The sequence below is a fragment of the Mytilus trossulus genome, chromosome 6 (genome assembly GCF_036588685.1).
Source record: "Mytilus trossulus isolate FHL-02 chromosome 6, PNRI_Mtr1.1.1.hap1, whole genome shotgun sequence".
In the NCBI taxonomy this organism is placed as follows: Eukaryota; Metazoa; Mollusca; class Bivalvia; order Mytilida; family Mytilidae; genus Mytilus; species Mytilus trossulus.
The window spans coordinates 70,476,747-70,503,080 of record NC_086378.1 but is presented as its reverse complement, the minus strand read 5'-3'; the positions used below and the strand labels follow the sequence as shown (position 1 = coordinate 70,503,080).

Sequence of the window (26,334 nt, the reverse complement as noted above, 5' to 3'; positions counted from 1 at the left end):
CAAAGTAATTTTTGATTTCCTCTCATTCACAAGTGGCATATCGAGCGTAGCTAGAAACCAAGTCGAAAGTCCGACTGCAAAAATGAAAGGTCGCAGACATCGGACTAACGCTAATTTGAACCCCTGGATCAAATTAAAAAGATACAAAAATTTCGTTTTATAATTTAAAATTGCTGCCAACAGCATGAACAGTGGAACTTATTTTAAGACTACTAACGTAGTTGACTACGTATTGACGACAAACAATATTCCTACGACTTTTGTCATTTGGGAAATCTAAACTACTTGTCTGTAGATATTTAAACATTTCATACATTTGTTCGTTGACAGCTTAGCCAAAATTTCAGGGAATAATAAACTACATAAAGATTCCTAATGTGCCCTACTTCCTATGTGCAACTTCAAAACTTTTGGACAAATCGACGATCATTTATTTTGTCATATTTTTTTTAATCAAGAATAAAAGTATGAAAAAACTGTCCAATTAGTTATAAATAACATAACATCCAGTTATTAGATAATAACAATGGCACATATTTCAGCATTTATTGGGTAGAACACAAATCTAGGGTGCTCGCATAAGGCAGCTTAACTGCCTAAAAAATGAATGTTGAATATTGACATTTATCAAAGAACAGACTAGTTATAACTCTCAGAAACTAAAAAAGTAGCGAAATCAGTAAGGATTGTATCAAGACATGTTCCTGGGCGAAAATGATCAGCGAGAACTGCAGTAGTTTAAGCAGATCTTCATCGCAAAGACATATTAACATCATCTGTATTGGTCGACAAGGCTAAGGGATGACACATTTACAACAGTGGTTAAAGGCAACACCAAAGAGGAAGAGCAGTATGGTGTATTCAAAAGAACGACAAGAAGAAGAACAAAGAAGGGCAAAAGCAGTAGAGCTTAGCCTTAAAGGAGCTTGAGTAGTGTCGAGGATGAATAGAGACGATCACTTTACGCGAGATTCATACATGTACTTATACACGTTACCGGCGCTCTCTGTATGTAACGTCATGGTTGCTATGTATTAACGTCATTGTGTTTCCACACTATTAGTAACCCCAGTTGGGATTGATAAAAGAAGCTGCAAGTTATGAGGTGATAAAGGGACTATGGCACACATAATTTCAGACTGTAAGGACTAATTAGGTTGGTATGACACAGGGAAGATGTCGATGGCAGCACGACGAGATCCTAAAACATCTGGCAAAGCAGGGGCGTAGCTAGGTATCAAATCAACTGTAGGCACAAATCGGCAGGGGGTTTTGGGGCCGCCCGACGGAAAAAGGTTTTCAGCATTTTAGTTGCATAATTTTGTGTACAAAAATATATTTTTTACTGATTTTTATCATGATAATATTCATGAAGAAAAGTTCGAAGAATTCAGAATAATTTACATTAACACATGAATTAACGTAGTACAATAAAAAATCTGAAGAATTTTTTTCTACTACAATATGCCCAGTGTAGATCAGACTAGTTTTAGATTAGGCAGTGGCTATTTGACCGGCACCGGCTAAATAGCAAATTTGCTATTTGACCGGCACCGGCAAAATAGCAAATTTGCTATTTAGCCGGCACTGAATAAAACTGTTTATTGATGTGATAAGTAAAGAATAAATAAGCTTTATGATAATTTAAAATCATTTTATCACAAAATATCAAGCATTAAAATTACACGGAGTACAAAAAAAAAAAATTATTGGAGATGTTCATAAATAAATAATTTATAACTTTATAATATTAATTAAAAGCATGAAAATACTTAATGAATGGCTATTATTTATTTTGAATTTATTGAACCATAAAACTAATTTTTGACTCTTCACATTGAATAATCCGCGAAGCGGATTATGTAAAATGTGAAGAGTCAAAAATTAGTTTTATTGTTCAATAAAATGACAATTAATTATTGCCATTCATTATAAATAAATTTCTATCAAAAATAAGGCTCAAAGAACTTTTTTATTTAATATTTATCTCGGCAATAACAACGTACACACATATGTTGGTGTATGAATACACAACGTCAGGCAAAGACAAAGTGGGCGTGTCGCCATCAAAATTGACAACATTGAAAATAAAACTAATGATTTCAACCAATCAAAAGACAGTTAATACACAAAATTTATTTATAGTTGCTAAACATTACTAAATGTATGTTTTTCTAAAATATTTATAAATCTGTGATACATCATTACTCCACATTACCAGATTTTGCTGAACATTTTCTGATTGCTTAAATTCTTTGCGAACAGAACGAGACCTCAAAACAAGTGGTTTATTTCAAAAGAGGACTGTTTCAGCATTCTCGAATGATTCACCTGAATATAAATATCAAGAGTTGATGACACCATATGCTTGGGCATATATCATGAAACAGTTTTCACTACGGACTGAAATAAAATTGGCGAAGAAAGAGAGTGGTGATAGAGAAATTATATGGACAACTACAACAAACTGTCACCAGTCTTCCAAAAAAGAGTACCTGAAAAAGCAATTGTGGACCATTTCATACGAAAAGTTCCAAAGAAATCGGATTTCTTTTATTAGACTGGTTTATTGGAAGCGATTTAGAAGAAAAAAAAATGCTGCTTATAAAAACATTTTAATAACTGAGGAACAAGTTGAAGCAAGACCTGAACTTTTAACTGCCTCTTGTTTGGACTCAATTGTAAACATTTATTTAATCAAAAAATATTGTCAAAAAGATGCATGGGAAGCTATTAAGAGCTATTATAAAGTTATAAATTATTTATTTATGAACATCTTCAATAAAAAAAATTGACTGTACTCAGTGTATTTTTAATGCTTGATATTGTGATAAATCATTTATAATTATATAAACTTATTTATTCTCTAATTACATGACTAACATGACTAATCACATCAATGAACAGTTTTATTCAGTGCCGGCTAAATAGCAAATTTGCTATTTTGCCGGTGCCGGTCAAATAGCAAATTTGCTATTTAGCCGGTGCCGGTCAAATAGCCACTGCCTTTAGATTAAGGTCCACAGAGGGTCAAAGGAAAAGATTTTCAACTTTTTTGAACGATTTTTTTTACTCAAATTTCGGCAAAAATTGGTGAAACAAATCTAATATATTTCTGAACTTTTATGAATAACTTTAAGATCCAGTTTCATACACAGAGAAAATGATAAATTTACTCAAAATCAAGTCGACAGTTTTTTCTGTCGATAAAATCAGTTATACTCGCATCAACATCGATATTGAGGTGTTAGTGGATATGAAGAAGAGATAGATTTGAAAGTCGCTCGTCTCCCATTGTCGATCTGAATGTAGGAGAGAAAGTCACAGAACAAAAAGTCACAGACAAAAAATCATGGACAAAAAGTCACAGGACAAAAAGTCACAATTCATGTTTTCTGACTATTTTCTTTGAATAAAAAACGCTTATTTCTACAAAAATATTTTTGTATTTCTCTTGAACTATTGTTAAAAATTTAACTTTGTAAACAAAATTTATCAAAAAAATATCAAAGTCAAATCAAATAATTGTTGACCAACAAGTTTCTCAACTTTGTTCGACTACCTTGTTGTTCTTGAACGTTTTCATTTTCTGACAGTTCTTCAGTAAAAGCAGTCAAGCTTTTAGCCGAATAATCAAATATTTGAATGCAATTTCCTGTACAGTCGACATGTACATCATGTTTCTAACACAAAGTTCCTTACTACTTTGAACGAGTGCAATATTTAGTTGGTGTGCCTTGCAGTAGATGTAGGAAGCTTCTGATGATTGCTCTAGTATTTTTGCCTGCACATCATTATACTTGCCGGATATATTCGCGGTGATGTCATAAATAAAGGCAACAGTAGTATACCGCTGTTCAAAACTCCTAAATCCATGGACAAAAAACAAAATCGGGGTAACAAACTAAAACCGAGGGAAATGCATTAAATATAAGAGGAGAACAAAGACACAACACCGAAACGCAACACACACAGAAACGGACCAAGCAACAGACAAAACACCACGAGAATAACAAATATAACAGCAAAACCAAATACGTGAATTTGGGATAGACAAGTACCGTGTCACGTCTTATCTCAATATCTCAAAAATAAAAGAAAACACTAACGACTCAACGTTAAAATGCAACACACACACTGGGCACGGAGATCCCTTATATCAAGGTTTACATGTTCAAAAAACTCAACGATCGTATTAGAAATGGCATCACCTTTTACACTTTTGGCATGTTTAAAACCGATTAATTCTTCTCGTATGCTGATTGATATCATTTTTCTTATCTAAGAACCTAACACACGAAGACAATTGCTTTAAATTTTTTTCAAAGGGGGTATAATCGGCAAATTTATGTATAGGCACGTGCCTAGTCGAGCCTTAGGTAGCTACGCCCCTGCAAAGATCATTGCTATTGAGAGAAGAAAAGAGGCAAATCAGATAAGATTCGTCAGAGAGGGGAGATCATGCAATAAAGTCACAACAGCGCTTCATATTGGAAAAGATCAGCGAATGAAACATGAAGGCTGACATTGGTAAGAAACTTGTGTTTCTTCAACCCTAGGTCAAGACATTATAGTTTGGTAACAGTTGTCAAAGATGATAGTAGCAATAGACTGACATTTCCTTGGGAGAATATATGTGCAGAGACATAGCAACGGAAGTAGGTAACGTACACAGGGCTAAACACAATATATATATAGAAAGAGAGAGGTTAAAAGCGTGGCTGTTTCCAGTAGAAGTATGCTACAGAGGTTTTTCTGCAGTCAGCATGGAGGATGCTACATGCATTGAAAACAGTCATAAAGTCTTACTTTGCTGAACAATATTGCTATTAACAGTTTATCTCTATCTTTAATAATATTCAAGATAATAGCCAAAAACAACAAAATTTCCTTAAGATTACCAATTCAGAGGCAGCAACCCAACAACCAGAGGTCGAATTTATCTGATAATTGCATGGCACATCGACTTGTTCAACAATTTTAATTGTCAGATTTGTTCTAAATGCTTTGGTTTCAGCGTTATAAACTAAATTCTACATTTTACCCCTATGTTCTATTTTTAACCATGGCAGCCATCTTGATTGTTTGGTCAGGTCACCAGACACATTTTCTTTAACAAAATACCCCAATGTTGATTGTGGCCAAGTTTGGTTGAATTTGACGAAGTAGTTTCAGAGGAGAAGATTTTTGTAAAAGTAACAACTACGACGGACGTCGATGACGCAAGGTGAATTAAAAAGGACCTATCAAATTTAAAAACCACATGCATTGCTTCGTACTTAAAGTGGCTAGGGAGTCGTAATTAAATTTAATGTAATTTTTTAGTAACTTGTCAAAATGAAGTTTTTCTAATAATTTTTAAAAAAATATATGAAAAAGTATGGGTCATCAAACTTTTTTTCGCACTACAGGTTGTGCATAATTGTCAGATTTTGTATAGATTATGCATGGAAAATCAAGTTTTTAGTGATAAAAAGAAAACGTACTATCAGAACTTTAAGATAAAATGTGAGAAGATTGCTCTAAATTCTTTTAACATGCTTTCAGCTAAGAAAAAGAAACAAGAGGCTCTAAAGAGCCAGTGTCACTCACCTTGGTCTATGTGAATATTCAACAAAGGACACAGATGGATTCATGACAAAATTGGGTTTTGGTGATGGTGATGTTTTTGTATATCTTACTGTACTAAACATTCTTGCTGTGTACAATTATGCCTATCTATAATGATTGTCCCAGTAGTTTCAGTGGAAAATGTAAGTAAAAATTGACTATAAAGGGCAATAACTCCTTAGGGGGTCAACTGACCATTTTGGTCATGTTGTCTTCTTTTTAGGTCTTACTTTGCTGTAAATTATTGCTGTTTACAGTTTATCTCTATCTATAATAATATTCAAGATAATAACAAAAAACAGCAAAATTTCCTTGAATTTACCAATTCAGGGGCAGTAACCCAACAAACTGAAGGGTTGTCCGATTCATCTGAACAGTTCAGGGTAGATAAATCTTGACCTGATAAACAATATCAACCCCTATCAGATTTGCTCTAAACGCGTTGGTTTTTGATTTGTAAGCCAAAAACTGCAATTTACCCTATGTTCTATTTTAAGCCATAGCGGCCATCTTGGTTGGTTGACCGGGTCACCGGACACAATTTTTTAACTACATACCCCAATGATGATTATGTCCTAGTTTGATTTTATTTGGCCTCGTATTTTCATGGGAGAACATACAAACTCTCGAAATTTGCATATTTCATCTAATATCAAGACAAAAGTTATCTGCTTCTTCAAAAATCCAAGATGGAGGACCATACCCAAGCCACCCTATTGTCAGAAACTGTAAACATCACACAGGAAGAAATATAAAATAATTTTGTCGTTCAAAGTATATTCAAAAATTTCACATGGGAATGGTTGTATACAGGGTTGAAAAATCAAAAGTTTGAGGTTCCCTTCTAACTTGTTTTTAAAAAATGGCGGTAAAGAGCTACACCATAATTAAACCGACCAGTCTGTATATTGAAGAAAATGTTTTTAAGCATCCCTTGTCAAGTGCATTATTTGACATTTGTGAAGTATCAAGGTTCCAGTTGTGGTTTACATGTACTGCATTCTCACTGGTCTAATGAGTCATTTTTTAGTCAATAATGAATATGTGTCACTCAAAGTCAAGTCTATTTTGTAGGAAAAATACTAGACAGATGAAATTCTTAGTGACATTTTCTTCTATTGAGAAAAATTAAACAACTTTACAAAGAAAAATAAAGACAACAGAAACATATATAATATCTATATAAATTATAAATCAAAGACAAAAACTGATGATTAAGCTTGCACAAATTTCCAATACAATTAAAGAGATTTTTTTTTTTGTGTATTTTCTATCTACTTGATTTTTGCAGTTCTATATTTCTCTGAGTATAAATTGTTTAAGGTGCATGGTCATACATATAATGTTTCAGCTATATAGACAGGCTGGTTATATAACAAAGACTATTCCACTAAGATTTCTGTTTTTTGGCATCACTCTCTTCACAATCAACATCCATCACTTCCTGAATTGCTATAGATGGTGCTATATACTGTAGCAAAGGATTCTGGGATTGACTTCCAAATAAGGTAGTGAGTAATGCAACACCATATCCTGTGGCTCGTTCTCCCTACATATAAAACAAAAAATACACATGAAATGGCTGTCTCCCTACATATAAAACAACAAATACACATGAAATGGCTGGTTATAAAGAAATGCATCCTGGATATGCTGCATCAAAATAAATAAAAAATTTAAAAAAGGAGAGAATAAATTAATTTCTTTCCTCCTTAAAATTTCTTTTGTTGGTTAGTCTGTCTTTAATTGCTTTTAAAAAGATAGCTAGCAATTACCACTGCATGCACAAATTATTGTCAGTTTAAAGTCAGGCTGTGGTAAAGTATTAACAAAGAGTTTTAAAAAGTAACTCCCACTTTGAAAGACAGCTTATCTGACACAGTTTCTTATGATATTGTTTTGTCATATACTAGTTAACTGTATACTTAGCAAATTTGTTTTAGGTTTTAATTGTATAAATTTCAAGATTGTTATAGATAAATTAGAACAGATTGATATGATTCATTTTACATCATAATCATACTGATGAAGGATCTCAGTTATTCAAAATATTTATAGATAATTACAATCAATGTTTTCATTTATAATATTGGTGTTATTTTGTACACTTTGTAGGCCTTTATAATATATTTACAATGTTCTATTACCTTTAGACCTTGAAACAAGCAAAACAAGAGGCTGTCACAACGACAGCAAACCGGATTAATTAGCATGTATTTGTGTCATGGCAATATCACAAGAACCATTACTAATGATTGTTGAAAGTGAAAATAGTCAATATCAAATGTGACCTCTATTTTATCATCAGTATCAACATATTAAAATTTGAAAAGCTTAGATTGAATTGTTCGTGAGTTAATGCAACAAAGTGAATGGAAACACCATTTTACGATCTTTCAAGAACCATAACTCCTGAACCGTAAAAGTCAAAATCGTCATTATTGAACTTGACCTCCATTTAGTCATCAGAAACAATATATCAAAATTTGAGAAGCTTTGGTAGAACAGTTCATGCGTAAATGCACGGACATGACTGGAAACGCCATTTTACGATCTTTCAAGAACCATAACTCCTGAACGATAAAAAGTCCAAATCATCATTATTGAACTTGACCTCTATTTTGTCATCGGTAACAACATATTATAATTTGGGAAGCTTTGGTAGGACGGTTCATGCGTAAATGCACGGACACTACTGGAAACGCCATTTTTCAATCTTTCAAGAACCATAACTCCTGAACGGTAAAAGTCAAATTTGCCATTATTGAACTTGACCTTCATTTAGTTATAAGTAACAACATATTAAAATTTTAAAAGCTTTGGTTGAATGGTTCATGAGTTAATGCACGGACAACATTTGATTGCCGCCCGCCAGGCCGCCCGCCCGCCGAGCATCCCCAAATCAATAACCGACATTTTTGTCACAAAAATCAGGTTAAAAATTAGGCACTACGTTATACTGATCCACTTACTCTCTAATCAGCGAATATATTAATGACCAAAAATAGGATTGGTAAATAGCTTACATTGTGTACTGGTGCAGCCATATCTATATGCAACCACATTCCTGGATAAGTAAAACCTAAATGAGAACCAATAAATAGTCCAGCGCAAGATACTTGGGCATTGCCTCTATCCTGTAATACAAAAAATAACAGTATTAATAATTAATACATGTAATAATAATAATGAATTATCTATTCAAAGAGTGAATACACGTAGTTACAAAAAAAATCCCCTGAGGCCCTGATATACAATGCAATCAAAAACAGATATTTTCCTATAGTTATTAGCAGTATTATTTCAACTGATCAAGTAGATCTTACATTTTAATTGGCAAAGGACAGTGTATGTGTGTGATGAAAATGATTGCATTTATAATCATCATATTTGATTTCTCCTCAAGTTTCAGTGTCAACAAACAGATATCCAAAGAACTGAGTGATATCATACCTGTAGCCAGGGAGGGTTCAGGGGTTCGGACGAAACCCCCCCCCCCTTTGAAAACAAATAAGCACTGTTAAAGTCAATGTTTTGTTTGAATTGTGACTGTTAAAGTCGAGTTTGTGAGTCCAACAAACCCCCCTTGGAAATTCCTGGCTACGGGCCTGGATATGATGAATAAAATAGTTTAAAATGTATACTTATACTTATTATATCATTTATATCAGTTATGCTTTTACCATCAGGTGTCAAACAGGCATTTTTGGCTACCACTAGCGTCAAATTGGTTAAAATTTTACCGTGATTCATTAAAATATTCTTATAGTAATTCGTCAGATGTCTCAAATAATTATCGTTATCGTCATTTTTGGATTCTTCAAAATCAGTCCATGCTTTTCTCGCCTATAAGAAATGTACATTTTATCTAAACTAAAAATTACCATTAATGTCATTTTGCAAGACCTTTTTTCTGTTATTTGTCAGGAAGGTAACCCCATGTAAAAACCCTCTTATATATACTATAGGTAAGTATTTTAAGGCATCAGCTATTGTATTATTTTGTTTATAATCTTTCTTATTGAAAGATATATTTAATTGTGATTTCAATTTTTTTTATTAAACATGTTATACATTATAAAACATGTAAATAACTTAAAGATAGAGAAAGTAAAATTGTGTACCATGCATGTAGTTGAAAAGAAAAAGAAACTGAAGAAGGCCAATGCCCAAAACATCTTGAAAATAATTTTTTTACTACAATGATATGATATATGTTCACTATTGGAATTTTTGAAACAAAAAAGACTTTTTAGATCATGGTGATTTTTACCTTAAGAGAGTTTGGACAGTCAAAAATTCTTTTGGAAAAATATTTAAAGCCATTTCTTACAATAATATGAATGTGTTACACCAAACCATAAAAAAAAATTCTTACCGCTACCGAGTTTTTCATGTCAGCAACTGAACTGGCAAATTCACTATAATGAAGTTCTGGTGAATATGGCACTGGGTGGACAAGGTCACCAGAAACTCTTCCAGCACTAATACAGGCTAATTCTAAATCTTCGTTGTTTGTTAGTATGCTAGCATGATATTTACCTACAAGAAAGAAAAATTAGATTGATGTTTTCAAATTGATCATTAACTAGCTTTCAACAGATCTCTATAAAACCTTAAAATAAAGTCTTTCATTACATATTATGGGTTTGTGACAACAAATTCAATGCTAACCATTTACATTATACTGAAAGTGTAATGAAAATATTGATGTGGTACCATAACCTATAGTTGCTAACCTTCTACATTCTTTGGTCTCTAGTTTTCCCATTTACAATCATACCTCATCTTCTTATTTTCATATTATATCAATAATCCAAAGAAATAACCAGTAGTAATTCTGTCATGACTACAATAAACTTACCAGTGGCAATTCCCTGAGCACCAGTTAATGTTGCCATGTCAACAATAATATCGGCCTTTAAATCTTTCCTTGCATATGCTACCTATCAATACAATTAAAGTCAATCAGTAGATTTTGACAGTTTGCATAGCTAACTTCTAAATTTTATTTCATTAATTTAAACAAAAATGTAGGATAAGTTGAACATTAACAAAAATGTGAAGGCACATCTTTCCTCTCTGCAGAAAGTAACAGTTTGAAATATATTTTTTCTTGAATGAATTTAATGTCTGTGTGTAACCAGTAAGAAACCTAGGAAGAGATCCCCAGTGGAAATTAAAGAGTTTAATCCTGATAAAAAGCTAAGGAGTGATATATTTGGACTGACCCAAATACACATCTTCATTCATTTTCACAAAGGATCATTGATCAAAAGAATAGTCTGTCAACAGGAATAGTTTGTGCAGAATCTGTCAATATTTTTGAAAATCGAATTAGCGATGAACATTGGAATGGGAAGAAGTTTAATCCTACATGACATTAGATGAAATAATATAAAGGTAGCAGTATTTAAATGTGAAAAAAAAATTAACATAATGTGCAAGGAAAGCATCAGATACCAGTACAGGAAAATTAAAATATTCATTCTATTTATGCTCATAGTTAAAATATAAGTATTTTTTTATTTAAGGAATGACTGTAATATTTTTTAAGTCTATGAAGAAATAACATAAAATATTTGGTGCACACTGAATAACGCATGTAGCGGCTTATTTAACAGTGTGCACCAAATATTTTATGTTATTTCGAAAAGACAGAAAAAATATTACAGTCATTTCTTATAATTTAATTCTAAATTCCTTTTTAAACCGTAGAAAACCATGAAAAAATGTTGATGACATCACGGTCACATGACTAAATTATGTCTATGGGCTCATAACAAAATATCATCAGCCAAGCAGAAGACATGTTACACCCAAAATTAAATTATATAAAATTAAATACAAAGCAGCAATAGAACTTATCAGCTAAATGATCTCTGCAATAATCCAGGTAGAATAACTTACCCCATCTCCTAAAACCAGTCTACCTTCAGCATCAGTGTTGTTTATTTCAACTGTTCTACAAACACAAATATATCATGAGTGACAGGTTCAAGTGAATAAAAGAACAGACTTACAATGTACCCTGCATTACATATATTTTATCTATTCTATACATTAAACAGCTTTCATTTGTACCTTATTTGACAGGTAAAACATGTCAGTGACCATCAGTTAACATATAACTAGTTATCTCAGCTGGTCATGTATAAACTTCTCTTAATTGGGATTATGTTTCTCAGTTTTAAGATCTTTTAGTGTTGTGTTTTTTCTTGCGTTTTTTTGGTATTGTTAAACTCTTTTCTTTTATCTTTTTTGTTATCTGTCCTTTAACTGTTTAAAAGACTTACAATCCTGAATACATTGTAAATACATCATCTGGTCTGCACGCTGTAGGCCCCACAGCATTCTCTGCTAGACAGAACACAGCATGAAGATTCTCTTTAAAACCCTAAATAAATCAAAATCAATTCAAATCAAATATGTTTATTTCCTAATCAACACACAATACATGTTTAGAAACAATATTAGATAAAACGTTTATATGAAAAAACATTTTGTCTCTCATTTGCCCATTATTTCAATACTGCCGACAGAAAATTCCTCATCTCAAACATTTAAAAAAGTTCCTCATGTCAGTTTTAACAGTTGATCAAGTGACAAGTATCATAAAATTCATTAAGGCTCTTTAATCAAAACCTTAATTTTGATAACGGTATACCAGTTTCATATGGAAAATTGAACCCCAAGGAAATTTTCAGGGGCTTCAATATTCCTTATGACCCTGGTATCAAGATTCATTAATCAAAATTCCTGTAACTACCAGATGTTTTTGTGAATAATTCTGTATCTATTAATTCTAAATTCCTTATCTGACCTTATTTATGAATTGCTTATTTACCAGTTTAACTGCTGCATAGAAAGCTCCCAGTATTCCTGCTGCTCCACCACAATCTCTCTTCATACCACACATGCCTGTCTGAAATGTGACAAATAGATGTTATACAGCAATATCCATTCAAACTTCCTTGTTTTTAAGAAAACATAGTTCTAGAATTACAGAATATCAACTTTGACTTTTATAGGAAAGAAAGGGACCTAACCAAAATCAGATTCAGAGAAAAAGGTCTGAGATTTTTCTTCTTTATATCATTGTTCATTTCAAGGTAAAAAGCTTCACAAAATCTGTACATTCATAAATATATTAAAATTTTATGACAGCTTAATAGATTAAACATCAGGAGATATGTCAACATACAATTATTGCAAGAATAATATTAAACACAGCATTACAATTACAACACATTTTGTTATTTATTTTGTTAAATGCTTTAGTCTTTAACAGAGGGGGCATAAACTTATAAAGCACCTTACGCAACACAAAAAGTGACAAATGTTACAAGATCTTTAGCATTAAAATGTTATTTGAAAAATTATAATCTTGCTAGTTTAAAATGTCTGCTAAACAAAGAATATCTGAATTTAAAAAAAGATAGAAAATTTATGGTTATATAATCAAAATTACAGGGGTAATCAGAATAATCAAAAAAAGACTGAGATCTTACCTTCGTTTTTATACATAATCCACCAGTATCAAAAACTATGCCTTTTCCAACCCAAGCAATGGTTTTGGTGGCAGTAGTGGGTTTATGACTTAGTACAGCTAATGCTGGGGCATTGACAGCAGCCTTACCCACATTATATATTCCTGAAGTTACAGTTAAAACAAATATCTAAACATTTTATTGAATCTCCTATTATTATTTTTTTTTTAATGTAAATAACAGTATAATTTGTCAAGGAAAATTTCTTCTTTGCAGATTCTTTTTGGCATTTGGTTTGATGAGTTTTGTAGCCAAATATCCTATGATTTAGTTTTGCTCTCAGATATTGGCTTGGGATTAGAGCCTGTAAAATATTCAACAATATTTTCACATTGCCTTTTATGAGGGGGAGGACAGGTGTACCCTTCTCCCTTCACCCACCCCTCTTCTCCTTTCTCCTACCCCTCTTCTCCTTTCTTCTACCCCTCTTCTCCTTATTTTATTTTTTCAAACTTTTTCTCCTTTCTCCCAGCCTTCCTCTCCTTTCTCCTTTCTCCTTTCTCCTACCCCCTGTCTCCCTTACCCATGTCCTCCCCCTCTTTTATTAACATTTCAATTTTGGGGGTACATACTAAGAAAGAGATATATTAACTATCAGGTCAATAGATTTCAATTTTATATTTGTCGACCTAATGAGTTCTGTAAGACCATTTACTTTTGTTAAAAAAAATAAAACAATTTTATATCAATTTAACAACGACAGGTCAACATGAGGTCTTTCATAATTAATATGAGTCTTTACTATAATAAATATGAATCTATTCTATACAATAATAAATATTGGTCAATTTCATAATAATTATGAGTCTATTCTAGATGTCAATCTCTAAATCTCTAATCAAAGAGTTGAGAAAGAGACAACCATGGACCTGCCATCTACTTCAAATTTCTTTCAGATTAAAGAATATTTAGAAGTAACTTTTACAACTATAAACTTGCCTCCAAATCCTCTTTGGTCTAACTCCTCCCCTGCAATAACCATTGGTTTTATTCCTAATTCTTTACCTACTTCATTAATTTCCTGCAACACAGTTAATGTTAACATTGAAAACATTACTAAGGAAAAAATAAGAACACTAAAATCAGATTTTGTTTTTCAACTCTTCTAAATAATACAAATATGATTAAAACACATAATACCTTATAGTTACATTTATTAAGTGCTAATTAACATAATAATTAACAATAAAGAGGAAAAAAATATACGTTTGCCAAATAGGTCAAATTTTCCAAATTTTCCATCCAAGTCACAAGAGCCAATGTATTGTATGACAAACATATTTTTCCTAAATTATGAATACATACACTTTGTTAATAAATGGAGAATGTGGCCATTGGACACATATGATGCCCCTGCTTGTATATATCACCAAAAAGGCATGCAATTATGCACAAAGTGACGTACAAGCAGACAAGTGTAACACTTAATGCCACCTCCCCTGTGACCGGGGCAGCTGTGACTCTTGTAATTTTACTCTTTACTTTTTAACAGCAATTAGTTTTTCATTCTGTATTAGCAACTTTATTTCACTTTGCACCTAGCCTTCTTGCCTGCCTTCCTTTTCTTTTAAATATTTTCAGCTAGTTTATAATAATCTTACTAGGATTTCTATATTATATATTAATTGTATCAAAGTAATGTTAATTTGTTGTACATGTATATACTTTGAGGAGTATTTAATAACATTTATCATGAGTCTGATTAACCTTGAAAGTAATAATAGTAAATAATACTACTTGCATTGTTAAAATGTTATATGATTATAATTACTATTTATTGGATAATAAGAATGTAAAAATATGCTGTTACATATATATATAAGAAAATTATTAAATGATAATAACGGTTTCAATGCATCACTTATTGTAAAAAAGTGATGCATTGAAACCGTTATTTTCTTTTAATAATTTTCTTATATGTTACCAGCATACGGACTTTACTTAACTTTTTCTTATATATATCTATAATACTAAAATTACGAGGTCCATTTTGTCAGCCGTCATCACGTAAAAACTACGAATCAAAGAATTTGACTTTATATATAACTAATATAGTATAAAGGTGTAGATTAAAAATTACACCAATCCAGGCCCTTTTGTTTTCCACGTAATTAATATTGCCAATAATTAAGAAGTTCCGGGTTGAGTCCGATACCGATACCAATAGTATAGTCACCGGTTACCTATTACCTTATCTGTACGTTCCGCAAAATGACAGGCCTGCGCACCAACAAACGGTGTATTCAGGATTAATATGCTATATACACGGGTCATATTCACAGGGTTGACACTACTAAATTGTCAAATTGTTACCTACTGTAGTATTTTAGTCAGTAAGACTTTCTAAGATAACAATACGAATACTAAAAATCTGGACTAAAAATAAGGCGACGAGGTACAGTTTTCAATTTGTTAGCGGGCATGACGTAAAACAGCGAATCAAAGAATTCAACTTTATTTATAACTAATATCGGACAATGCTGTTGATTAAAAAATACTCCATTCAAGGACCTTTTGTTTTCCAAATAATTAATATTACCAATAATTGATAAGTTGCAGTTCGACGGGTTCAAACAGAAAGATTTGAAAGCAGAGAAAACTTTGTATCTTATAATCGGCATGGCTTTATCAGATGACAATACTAATACTAAAATAAGGCTTGCGCATAGTTATATACTTTAATTCAGTCACAGACCCGCGATATCACGGGTGTGTTCTAGTATATATATATGAGTCACATTTCTGTATTAACAGCATGTACAAAAGTTAGCTTAAAGCCTTTCAAGGTCATATTGGTGAACAATCTAGCATTTCATATTACCTTTACCAAACAGTATAATGTATAATATGTATTATAAATATATAAGTCTAAAACAGAAATATATTTCATTTTAGACTGTTTTTCTAGATACTTGTCATCTTTTTCAACCTTATTTGATGTTTTGGTTACCAAGTACAAAAAAATGAAGTAAAGACTATAGAATATCTAAAAAGTTTCAGCAAAAATATTTTTGGAGGATTGTTGAACCCATTTTTAATTTTTACGAAAAACTGACAAATTATTTTGCCAAATTATACACAGAAGCATGCATTAACAAATATACCTTTTTAAAGTCCAATATACATAACTAATAGTGCATTAGGTCAAAATCTTTTTGAACTGAAATGATTGGACATTTTATCATACTTTTTCATAAAACTTATACAACAGCATTGCATTTAAAATCTTTCAGGGCCAAAATAAAAGAGTAAATGAAACTTCAATATCTTGATATTAATACGTTCTAAAGCTAATTGATTACCTCTAGGAATGTATTAGTATGCATAATATTACATGGGATATCCACTATCTTTGCAGAAAGCCTTATACCATGAGCCTGAGCTGTAAGACAGTCTAATTCTGATTGTGAGAGTGGTGTCTGACTGTCTTCGTTAGCCAAAAGAAACTGTACAGTGACTTTCTGAGGAGAGACAGATGCTGACTTGCCATGGTAAAGAGGCAGTGCTCTAGCAACTCCACATCCTGTTGCAACTACATCTTTTTTCTCACAAACAATCTGAAAAATAATAGGAATAAACATACAAATCTATTCAAGTATGCTCCTTAAAAATAAACAGAAACAAAAACTTGTATGGTTATAAATATATCTTGGCTTAAATAGATTTAGTTTTTCAACAAAACTGAATTGCAGATCTCAAAATTTTATTAAAAAAAAGCAACATTTTTACTATTTCACAACTAATAGGATGATAGCTTTATATATATAAATATAGATGGTTAAAATCTGTACAGGAAAAATCCCCTCATAATGTTATTTTAGAGCAGTAAATCTCATGTGGTCAATGGATTACATGTTGATTATATATTAAATCAAAGATTTAGGAACCTCATTTATTATATTCTGAATAAAATAAGGTCGGCACTCCAAATTTATTTACAGTGTCCCTAACTTCAAAGTCTAACCCTTTTCTGTATAAAGTAAATAGATAATGATTCTAAACAATACAGGTACTGTACCACTACAAATTCATCTCCTCCACGTAGACAGCTCTTGACCATTTTAGTTAAAGCATGAGCCCTTGAAGGTGTATTATGACGACTACATTTGACAGGCAGCTGGGCTAAAGTGGCATTATTCAACCATAAAGCACATATTTCTGAATTAGAGTCTAAAGCTTTCTTAAAAGTCTGAAAACATAAAATATATTGAATTTGACAAGCATGACCTATTTACACAAAGTGAACTATTAATAAACTGTTAACACATATATATAGAATAAACATACATTGTCTCGAAATATCAATGTTATTTGTACAAGGCTTAGAAACGGGTAGAAAGCAAGGCTGTGCCAAGCATTTCTACCTGTTTCGCGCCGAGTACAAATAACAGATTGATATTTCGAGACAATTTATAGTTATTCTTTATATACTACAACTCTTATAACTGTTCAAAATGAAGTATTTAGGGTAAAAAGACTAAAAACCGCCATTTTTAAATTGTGAGCGGACAACATAAAATTGCCGCGAACCTGTGTTTTGTTAGACGACATAAATAAAACTCTACAGAAACGAATTGGCAACGTCATAAACAAGGTGATATACGGTATATCACATATAAATATACAGTCAATGCATTTTGACTGCTTAAATAGCACAGCTGCAGTATATATATCAATTTACCAATTGTATTGATGTGTCAACAATAAATCCCATGTACTTCTTTTCAGCAATTATCTTCAAAAGTATTTTATCTCAACTGCTTTTAGTTAACACAGTGTTATATACTTAGAATTTGAATCAGTTTTATTGAATGTAGATAAAATTCAAATGTTTAACATTTACATGTAAACGGTGTCTTAATTTTTAAACGGATCAGATATACTCATGCATTTTTTTTCCTTCTTCTTTGCAATAGTTGACCAGGTATATTACAGAAAGTAATATATACTTTAGTTAGTATCCGCTTTGAACTAGCTTTCATTATATAGGTGTACTCTCAGATCTGCATTTTGTGTCTTTTTGTTTTTAGGGATGTATAAATTCCCTGCCATGTCCAGTCAGTGTTTTTGGTAGATATTTTTGCTCCTTCATTTGTCCTTTGAATTGATCTGATGAGTTAAATCCTTTTCAAGCTTTGATTGTTTGTTCTTTAATATGGTGTACTGTTACGCAACTGTCCTGGGTTAGGGGATGGTTGACACCTTCAAAAAGTTTTACCCTACCACATTCAAATGAGCCTGTCCCAAGTCAGGAGCCTTTTGTTCGGTTGTTGTTATCAGTTTGTTGTCTCATTGAACCTGTCTGTTGTTGATTACATATTGCTTTGATACTGTTGATACATTTTTTTTAGTGGGTACCAATTTTTTGTGGATTCAGGAAAACTTATTACAAGTTCATGGATATCTAATTTCATAGTTTTACTGAAGTCTGCTTACAACCCTATAGAAATTTTGTAATTCATTGAACATTTAATTTCGTGATTCACCTGTACTCACAATATCAATGAAAATTTGGTTTCCAATGAAAAATGATTGTCTATTGTTGATTGCTGTATGAGTTTAAGATATTTGTTGAGTTTTTTGTCTACAGCTTATTGAGTAAGTAAATTAAGTAAGTAAATGTTTATCATAGTGACATGTGTAATCACATTTCAGTAAAGTACAAATATATTACATACACAATAAAATACACCCGACCCATTTGGTCTATAAGTCACTTTCAAATAATAAATTGTAATTCTTTTATCACGGATTTCAAACAAATTTATGAAAAGTAAGATTAAGCTAAATTTCAAAATAATTAATTAATAATGAAAAATTCAAACTTATATAAAAAAAATGAAGTTATTAGAAGATCGATTTAGTAAATGTCAAGTTAAATGCATAATTAATTAATAATGACAAATTCAAACTTATATATAAAAAAATGAAGTTATTAGAAAATTGATTTAATAAATGTCCAGTTGAATGCATAATAAATTAATGTTTAAAATAAAGAAACTGGAAATATTCAGATTGCCCATGAAGTAACCTTTATACATTTTCCTATTACATGTATACCTCTACTTCACTTTTACACTGGTTTTAATGTTTGACTTGATATAATTCATACCTCTTCATCAACTCTTGGTTCTAACTTTACTTTCACGTCACTATATTTTATCTTTAATAAATATCTAGGCTGTCCAATGATCAGTACTGAATTTTTTTGAGGGTCTGAAGGAGTCAAAGTCCCTTCAAACTTTAAAGTAGCAGCCACCATTCTGCAACTGCAAAAATTAAATGTATATTAAACAAAATTCAATAAAATCTTCAGTATATTCTTTTATTATAATGTTGTATGTCTGCACTAAGTCAGTTGTTTTTCAGTTGTTACCTTTGACAATGGTTTATATAGCATTATATAGTGGTGGGTTAAGTTTTCAGCTTATAATGACTTTGTTTACATGGTTTAGTCTACTTCAAATGTTAGTACTTTTTATTCTTCTTTTAGGGTTTCTGGTATTCTATCAAAACAGATTGGTGATTATTTATCCAATTTCTGGTCAAATTCATGTTGCTCAGTCAAACTTTCCCTGCTGAGTTTATTGACAGTCTTTTTGTTGTTTTTCTGCAGACCTTATTGTTATTTGGGAATCTCTGACAATTGACTTAAGAATTTACAACACTATGACTGTAACTACTGAAGCCATATGATATAAAAATATCTTTTTCTCTGTGGAATACACAGAGACAGGTTTTCCAGAGTCAGCACTTCAACGTATGCCTATAAATACAGTTTCATCCCAAGCCCAATTGTTGACTGGAACCAACTACATGAAAGTGCCATCCAAGCCCCCACAACAGATGCCTTCAGGGTATGTGTGTGGCAGTTCCTGGCGTAACTATTGATACCTCATTTTAACCCTGTACAGTTGTTGCAAACATCACATAATTTTACTTGTTTTTGTTCCTGTAAATACACAATGTTTTTGTTATTTTATCTTGGCATGTACTGGTTGATACATGCACACAGTAGAGTTATGGAATACGGCTCTTCACAGTTAGTTCGGCCATGTTGGATAGGGGGCAGATTTTTTAGAAAGAGGTGGAAATAGTATGAAAGTATGGGAAATCCTATGTGTGTTTCCAAGCAACTGCTCTGTTTCTATGATGTTTTCCCGTATTTTAGCCCCCTATCCAATATGGCCGAACTAACCGTGAAAAGCCCTATTTGTACTGAACATGATGAAATTCATAAATTGGGACTTCAGCACTGTAGCCATCGGTCTAAACCACTAGACAACGATCTTAGTTACGGTATTGCTTTTAAAAAACCTTCCTTACTGCCTTAGTATGGTTTTGCAACAATTTATGTTTAATAGGGCTCTTCACGGTTAGTTCGGCCATATTGGATAGGGGGCAGATTTTTTGGAAGGAGGTGGAAATAGTATGAAAGTGTGGGAAATCCTATGTGTGTTTCCAAGCAACAGCTCTGTTTTAATGATGTTTTCCCGTATTTTTCACACCATTTTTACCTCTGTTATGAAAATCTGCCCCCTATCCAATATGACCGAACTAACCGTGAAGAGCCCTATTGTTATCGATAATCAGATACCTGTCATGATTTGTCATTTATCTGAGCTTTCTAAGAATTAAAACAAAGATATAATACCTTTATACCTTTATACCTTTATCTTCGGGTCGTTAAATAAGCCAAAGGCTTCTACTGACCCCTCATCTTGGATTGTCGTATATGCATTTCTCTTCTCATAATTAATATATATATATATAATATATATTTAAACTTATAGTAAAAAACACTTATTTGGGTGTGCGCAGCTGAACGCTTAATTAACACGAACATATGAATTTATAAGGGTTCCAGTTTTCGCCATTTAGTGCAGACTTAAAATTATTTAGAGTCTTTGCCGTCACTGTTAAATCAGACAGGTTATTCCACTGATCCACTACTCTAATTGAAAAAGTATTTAGTCTATGTGTGGTCTTACACTGTTTTTTAAACAGTTTTAATGAGTGACCTCTAGTATTATTAGATGGTGCTAAAGTAAATAGCTTCATCCAGTCGATGTCATCTATACCATGCAACGATTTGTAGACTTGTATCATGTCATTCCTATCCCTACGATATTCCAAAGTTGGCAAACCCAATGAACGTAGCCTGTCTTCATAATTAAGATGACAAATATTTTTCACCAGTTTTGTGGCCCTCCTTTGTACAGATTCCAGTTTACGGATGTCTTTTTTAAGATACGGTGACCAGACGCATGTCGCATATTCAAGCAGCGGACGCACTATTGATTTATAAATAGTAAGAAACATATCTTGATCCATGTAATCAAAAGAATGATGAATAAGAGACAACACTCTCTGCGCTTTGTTATAAATATCACTTATATGTTTTTCAAATTTCAAATTAGACTCGAAAGTTACTCCAAGATCCTTTTCTTCATTCACTGTAGATAATGCAATAAAATTTCCAGATTCATCCAACATGGTATAACGATATTGCAGGTCATTGTCAGGATTAATATGCAATACTTTACATTTAGCAGCATTAAATTTTAATTTCCACATATCTGACCATTCACATAATCTGTCCAAATTTTCCTGTAACTTACTTTGCTCATAATCTGACGAGACTTTAGAATAAACTTTACAATCATCAGCAAAAATTTTCACTATGCCCTCTACTACATCAGGAAGATCATTTATAAATGTTAAGAAAAGAACTGGTCCTAAAACACTTCCCTGAGGTACACCGCTCACAACGTCTGACCATGTTGATGTTGTGTTATTTATACGAACACATTGCTTACGCCCAGATAGAAAACTTTTTATCCAATTTAAAATGCATCCCTTTATTCCAAGTTTTTCAAGTTTCAAAAATAAACGCTGATGCGGTACAGTATCAAACGCCTTGGAAAAATCAAGGAAAATCGAGTCCAGTGGAAAACCACTATCAATTAATTCTGACCACTCATCCAGAACCTCTAGGAGTTGAGTAACACATGATCTACCAGGACGGAAGCCATATTGACTACTAGTAAAAAGATTGTTTGTAAGAATAAACTTCATAATATTGTCTCTAATAATGGATTCACATATCTTACATACCACTGATGTTAAGCTTACAGGTCTATAATTACCAGGTTTTAGTTTTTTCCCTTTCTTAAATATCGGTGATACTATGGCATTTTTCCAATCGTCTGGAACTTTCCCCTCTTTGATAGACTTATTAAAAATTAGAAACAATGGATAACAAATTGCATGTCTAACTTCATATAAAACTTTCGGATGGAGACCATCAGGTCCTGCAGATTTATCTGTCTTTAATTTATTAAGTTTCTTTATCACATCTTCCTGACAAATATTAATATCATTTAAATAATTGTTCGACACTGAATTAGTATCATAATCTTTCAAGTCCTCCGTTTGAGTAAAAACACTAGTAAAAAACTGATTTAAAACTTCAACTTTGTCAGCAGTACTGGATGCCAAAGTACCATCCGGTTTCTCAAGCGTACCTATTCCTGATCTAGTCTTGAGTTTACTGTTAACATAATTCCAAAACGACTTTACATTAGTCTTTGATTCTAAGGCCACTTTTTGTTCAAAACTAAGTTTGGCATTTTTAACAGTATTTGTACATTCATTGCGATCCTTCACATATTTGATATATGACAAATTATTTCTTGAATATTTATATTTTTTCCATGATTTACGTTTCTTGACAATTGCAGACTTAGTAGCTCTATCCATCCACAAAGGTGGGCTTATAAATTTACGGTCATTTTTCTTCTTCGGAATAAATCTATCAATGTTATCGGACATCACAGTAGAGAAACATTTCCACATTTCATTAATGCTTTTATTATTTAGCAGAACATCCCAGTCAATGTCGTTTAGAGTCTCATTAAAAGTCTCATAATTACCTCTAAAATATGAAAAACGATCGCCAGAAGTATTCTCATTATTCAAATAGCAACAAAAATCGAAAGTTATCATGCAATGGTCACTCTTCCCAACTGGCGAATCCATTTGTATAGAGTCTTTGGATATCATATTTTCTTCATTTGTGAAAACCAAATCAAGTAAATTGGCATTTTGACCAGTACGAAAACGTGTCGGTGTACATATATGTTGAAATAGGAAATTGTTTTGCATACACTCATAAAATTTAAAAGGATCTGTGTTAATACCACTTGATACTTCATTATCAACCCATTTGATTTCAGGGTAGTTAAAGTCTCCCATAATTAAATAATGGCTGTACTTTAAGTTACGAGCATGACATATTAAATCATTTAATTTCTTATTATTACAGGATACAGACGACGGACTCCTATAAATACAGCCCAATAACAGTTTATCAGTTCCTTCTAATTTAACTTCACACCACACCGATTCATTAAAAGCAGATTCCGATAAAATGTCAACTTTAAAAGCAGTCAAAGACTTGTGAATATAAATAACTACACCTCTATCCCCAACTTTGTCCGGTAAATACTTTTCATAATCAGCTAGATTTAGCATAGATGATATCGATTTATCCATAGAGTTCTTAGGATATATTTCGCATAAACCTATTATATGTGGCTTTTCAATTGATAAATGTGCCTCAAACTCTGAACGCTTATTTGACAGGGTGTCAACATTTGAAAACAAAACTCTCAACGACTTCAAATTATCCTTCGGAGTAAATTTCTTATCCTCCTTAACTGGTTGGGTATTGGAAATACCTTGCGACATATTTAACTCATTTGTACTGTCATTAACTGTAACTTTAACATAACTATTAACTGGAACAAAATTATCAACATTAACTGTTAACATATTTACATTTGAAGTATCTGAATAATCATTGTTATCATTATGTATCGGGGGCCCATGGAGGAATCCCCGATTTTGGCAATTCAACTATCTTCTCTCTACGAATGGCCCAACTCCTATGTGGAAAATCCTTTTTCATTTGACCCAGTTCAATACGTAGAGCATTATTAATTTCTCTCTGTTTTTTTGTGAGGTCTCTGCCTATGCCAATTTTCTTGTGAGCACCTATCTTGGTGTCTTTCAACTTATAAGCATTACGGAATAGATTGTTCCTAGAGGTATTATCCTTAACAACTAACCTAGTAAGCCTGAATTTCCCTGAGCCTTTCTTAGGCTTTGCACCTAAACGTGTAATCTCGTCAATAGCAATATTGTCAATCCCTAAAGAATCACTACATAGCCCCTGAATAAATTCAGTATCTTTCATTTTAGAGTCCCCCTCCTCAGTTTCAGGAATACCAAATATAATAACATTTGCTTCTCTTTTCTCTTCCTCTGACTTGTCATCAATAATCTGACTTATTTGTTGTGACACCATCTTGGGTAAGTTTTCATTAAGCTGGGATAAATTTTTATCCACTGAATTTATCCTTTCATTACAATTTTTCAGACTATTTGCTAGACCAACAACTTCTGTTTCTATCTTATCTTGTCTTGTGTGCATTAAAGTCAACATCTTACAAATTTTCTGGGAAGCCCCTTTGCAACCCTTGCAAACCCACTGGATACTATCATCTGATTTTTGTAAGAAGTCATAATCTGCGACAGGAACCCTTTCACACTTGATGTGGAACCATTTATCACAAATAGAACATGATAAGGCTCTGTCATTAGATACCACATCCTTATTACAATTGTTACAAATATCTTTCACTTTGGGCGCCATATTGGATGCTGAGTTTACCACGTGGAGATTAGTAAAAAGGCCACAACTCAATCAAAAAATAATGTTGTTGTAGGAAAATTGTTTTAAAACGTGTATGTAGATGTAAGGTCACTCATGGCTGTGTATTATCTTTGAAAGATGCGAAAAACAGGGAAACTTTCACAAATTATAAGTCTCTATCTCGGAGCTTCAGAAAAAAACAGCCATCTTCTAGCGCATGCGCACACCTTTCATATAAAGCCCAGATAGGTTACCCTTATGCAAATGATAGGCACCTTGGTAGGTTTAAATAAACGTGTGACTGTGTCTTGTCTTCGATTTTCTTTAAATGTTAACTCTAAACTTGAAAGTTCAAGTCACCGCAAACTTGTTCGGGTCCAAGTAGTTTACTACACTGAAGTGTAGATTATATGTCACTCTTAAAGCAACTTTTTCTTTCTTCTGACGTTTCTCGCAACGAAAACAATGGCCTTAGAGAAACGTCAACGGAGACAAAATATCAAGAAGTCACAAGAGGACAAATTAAGAGTAAAACAGGATGAAATATTGTATTTTTCAAATTCATGGAAAAATGTACGTGGTGCAGAGGCGGATTTAGAAGAAACACGCCCCCCTTTTACTTGAAAAATATTGGTTGATTACATAGACAATCACTAGAGCAAGCTCAGAGAGGGTCCCCTCTTATGCTGTTACTGGGTCCCAACTTATGAAATTTCTGGATCCGCCACTGTAGCGGGCCTTAGGAGACTACAGTGTGCGGGTGATTTTTTAAGGGGATGAGATTATATGAAAGCAGGACAAATCGACCCACTTTTTTACCAACTCGCCCCTCTTAAAAAAAATCCCCTGCCAATTTGCTTCCAAAAAAGTAAATCGACTTAAATTCTTCTTACACTATACATACTCAGACTGTTTTGAGCTTACACAATTTCGCATTTATTTAAAAGTTGATAAAATACAAGCTTGTCAGTTGTTTCAATTGTTTGTAAAATATCTTCCAGTAGACAGTACAACAAGTGGAAGTTTTTAACAACCTTGAATGGCTATACAGCCCTTGCACGGTCGTTACCATGCATTTACCTATAGACAGTAACAACAAATAGAAGATTTTAACGACATTGACTGGCTATACAGCCCTTGCACAGTCGGTATTTAGACAGCATTTCGGGGGACTACCGCCATCTTGGATTATACAATCATATATATAATAATAAGTATAGTTAACCGACCGTGCAAGGGCTGTATAGCAAGTCAAGGTCGTTAAAAACTTCCATTTGTTCGCCCAAATCTGTAAATTTGCAATTTATTGGTTAAACTGTTTATTTGTATAAAGAAAACTAAGTAATTCAAAACATTGTAAAAAATGTGTAAAAAAAATACCAAATGTTTGTGGTTTTAGAATTCATTTTTCAAATAACCCGATTTGAGGGGAGGTAACTCTTTTAGTACAAAATG

The 26,334-nt window shown here is 32.5% G+C and overlaps 1 protein-coding gene across 2 annotated transcripts; it reads right to left on the bottom strand.

Annotated features, from left to right (window-relative positions):
- Positions 1-6,761: 6,761 nt before the first annotated feature.
- On the bottom strand, positions 6,762-25,270 carry LOC134721773 (probable aminopeptidase NPEPL1). Of its 2 annotated transcripts, none has more exons than XM_063584983.1 (13): positions 25,155-25,270; positions 19,273-19,429; positions 17,179-17,349; positions 16,463-16,717; positions 14,100-14,181; positions 13,122-13,264; positions 12,458-12,535; positions 11,907-12,007; positions 11,521-11,575; positions 10,475-10,556; positions 9,989-10,152; positions 8,637-8,747; positions 6,762-7,159 (listed from the first exon to the last, which is right to left on the bottom strand). In XM_063584983.1, exons 2-13 carry the CDS (start codon positions 19,420-19,422, stop codon positions 7,001-7,003), a joined length of 1,551 nt encoding a protein of 516 aa, XP_063441053.1. In that variant the 5' UTR covers positions 19,423-19,429; positions 25,155-25,270; the 3' UTR covers positions 6,762-7,000. The 2 variants fall into 2 exon arrangements, with proteins under 2 accessions (XP_063441053.1, XP_063441052.1); XM_063584982.1 differs by having other exon boundaries at positions 25,134-25,263.
- Between the last annotated feature and the right edge of the window lie 1,064 nt (positions 25,271-26,334).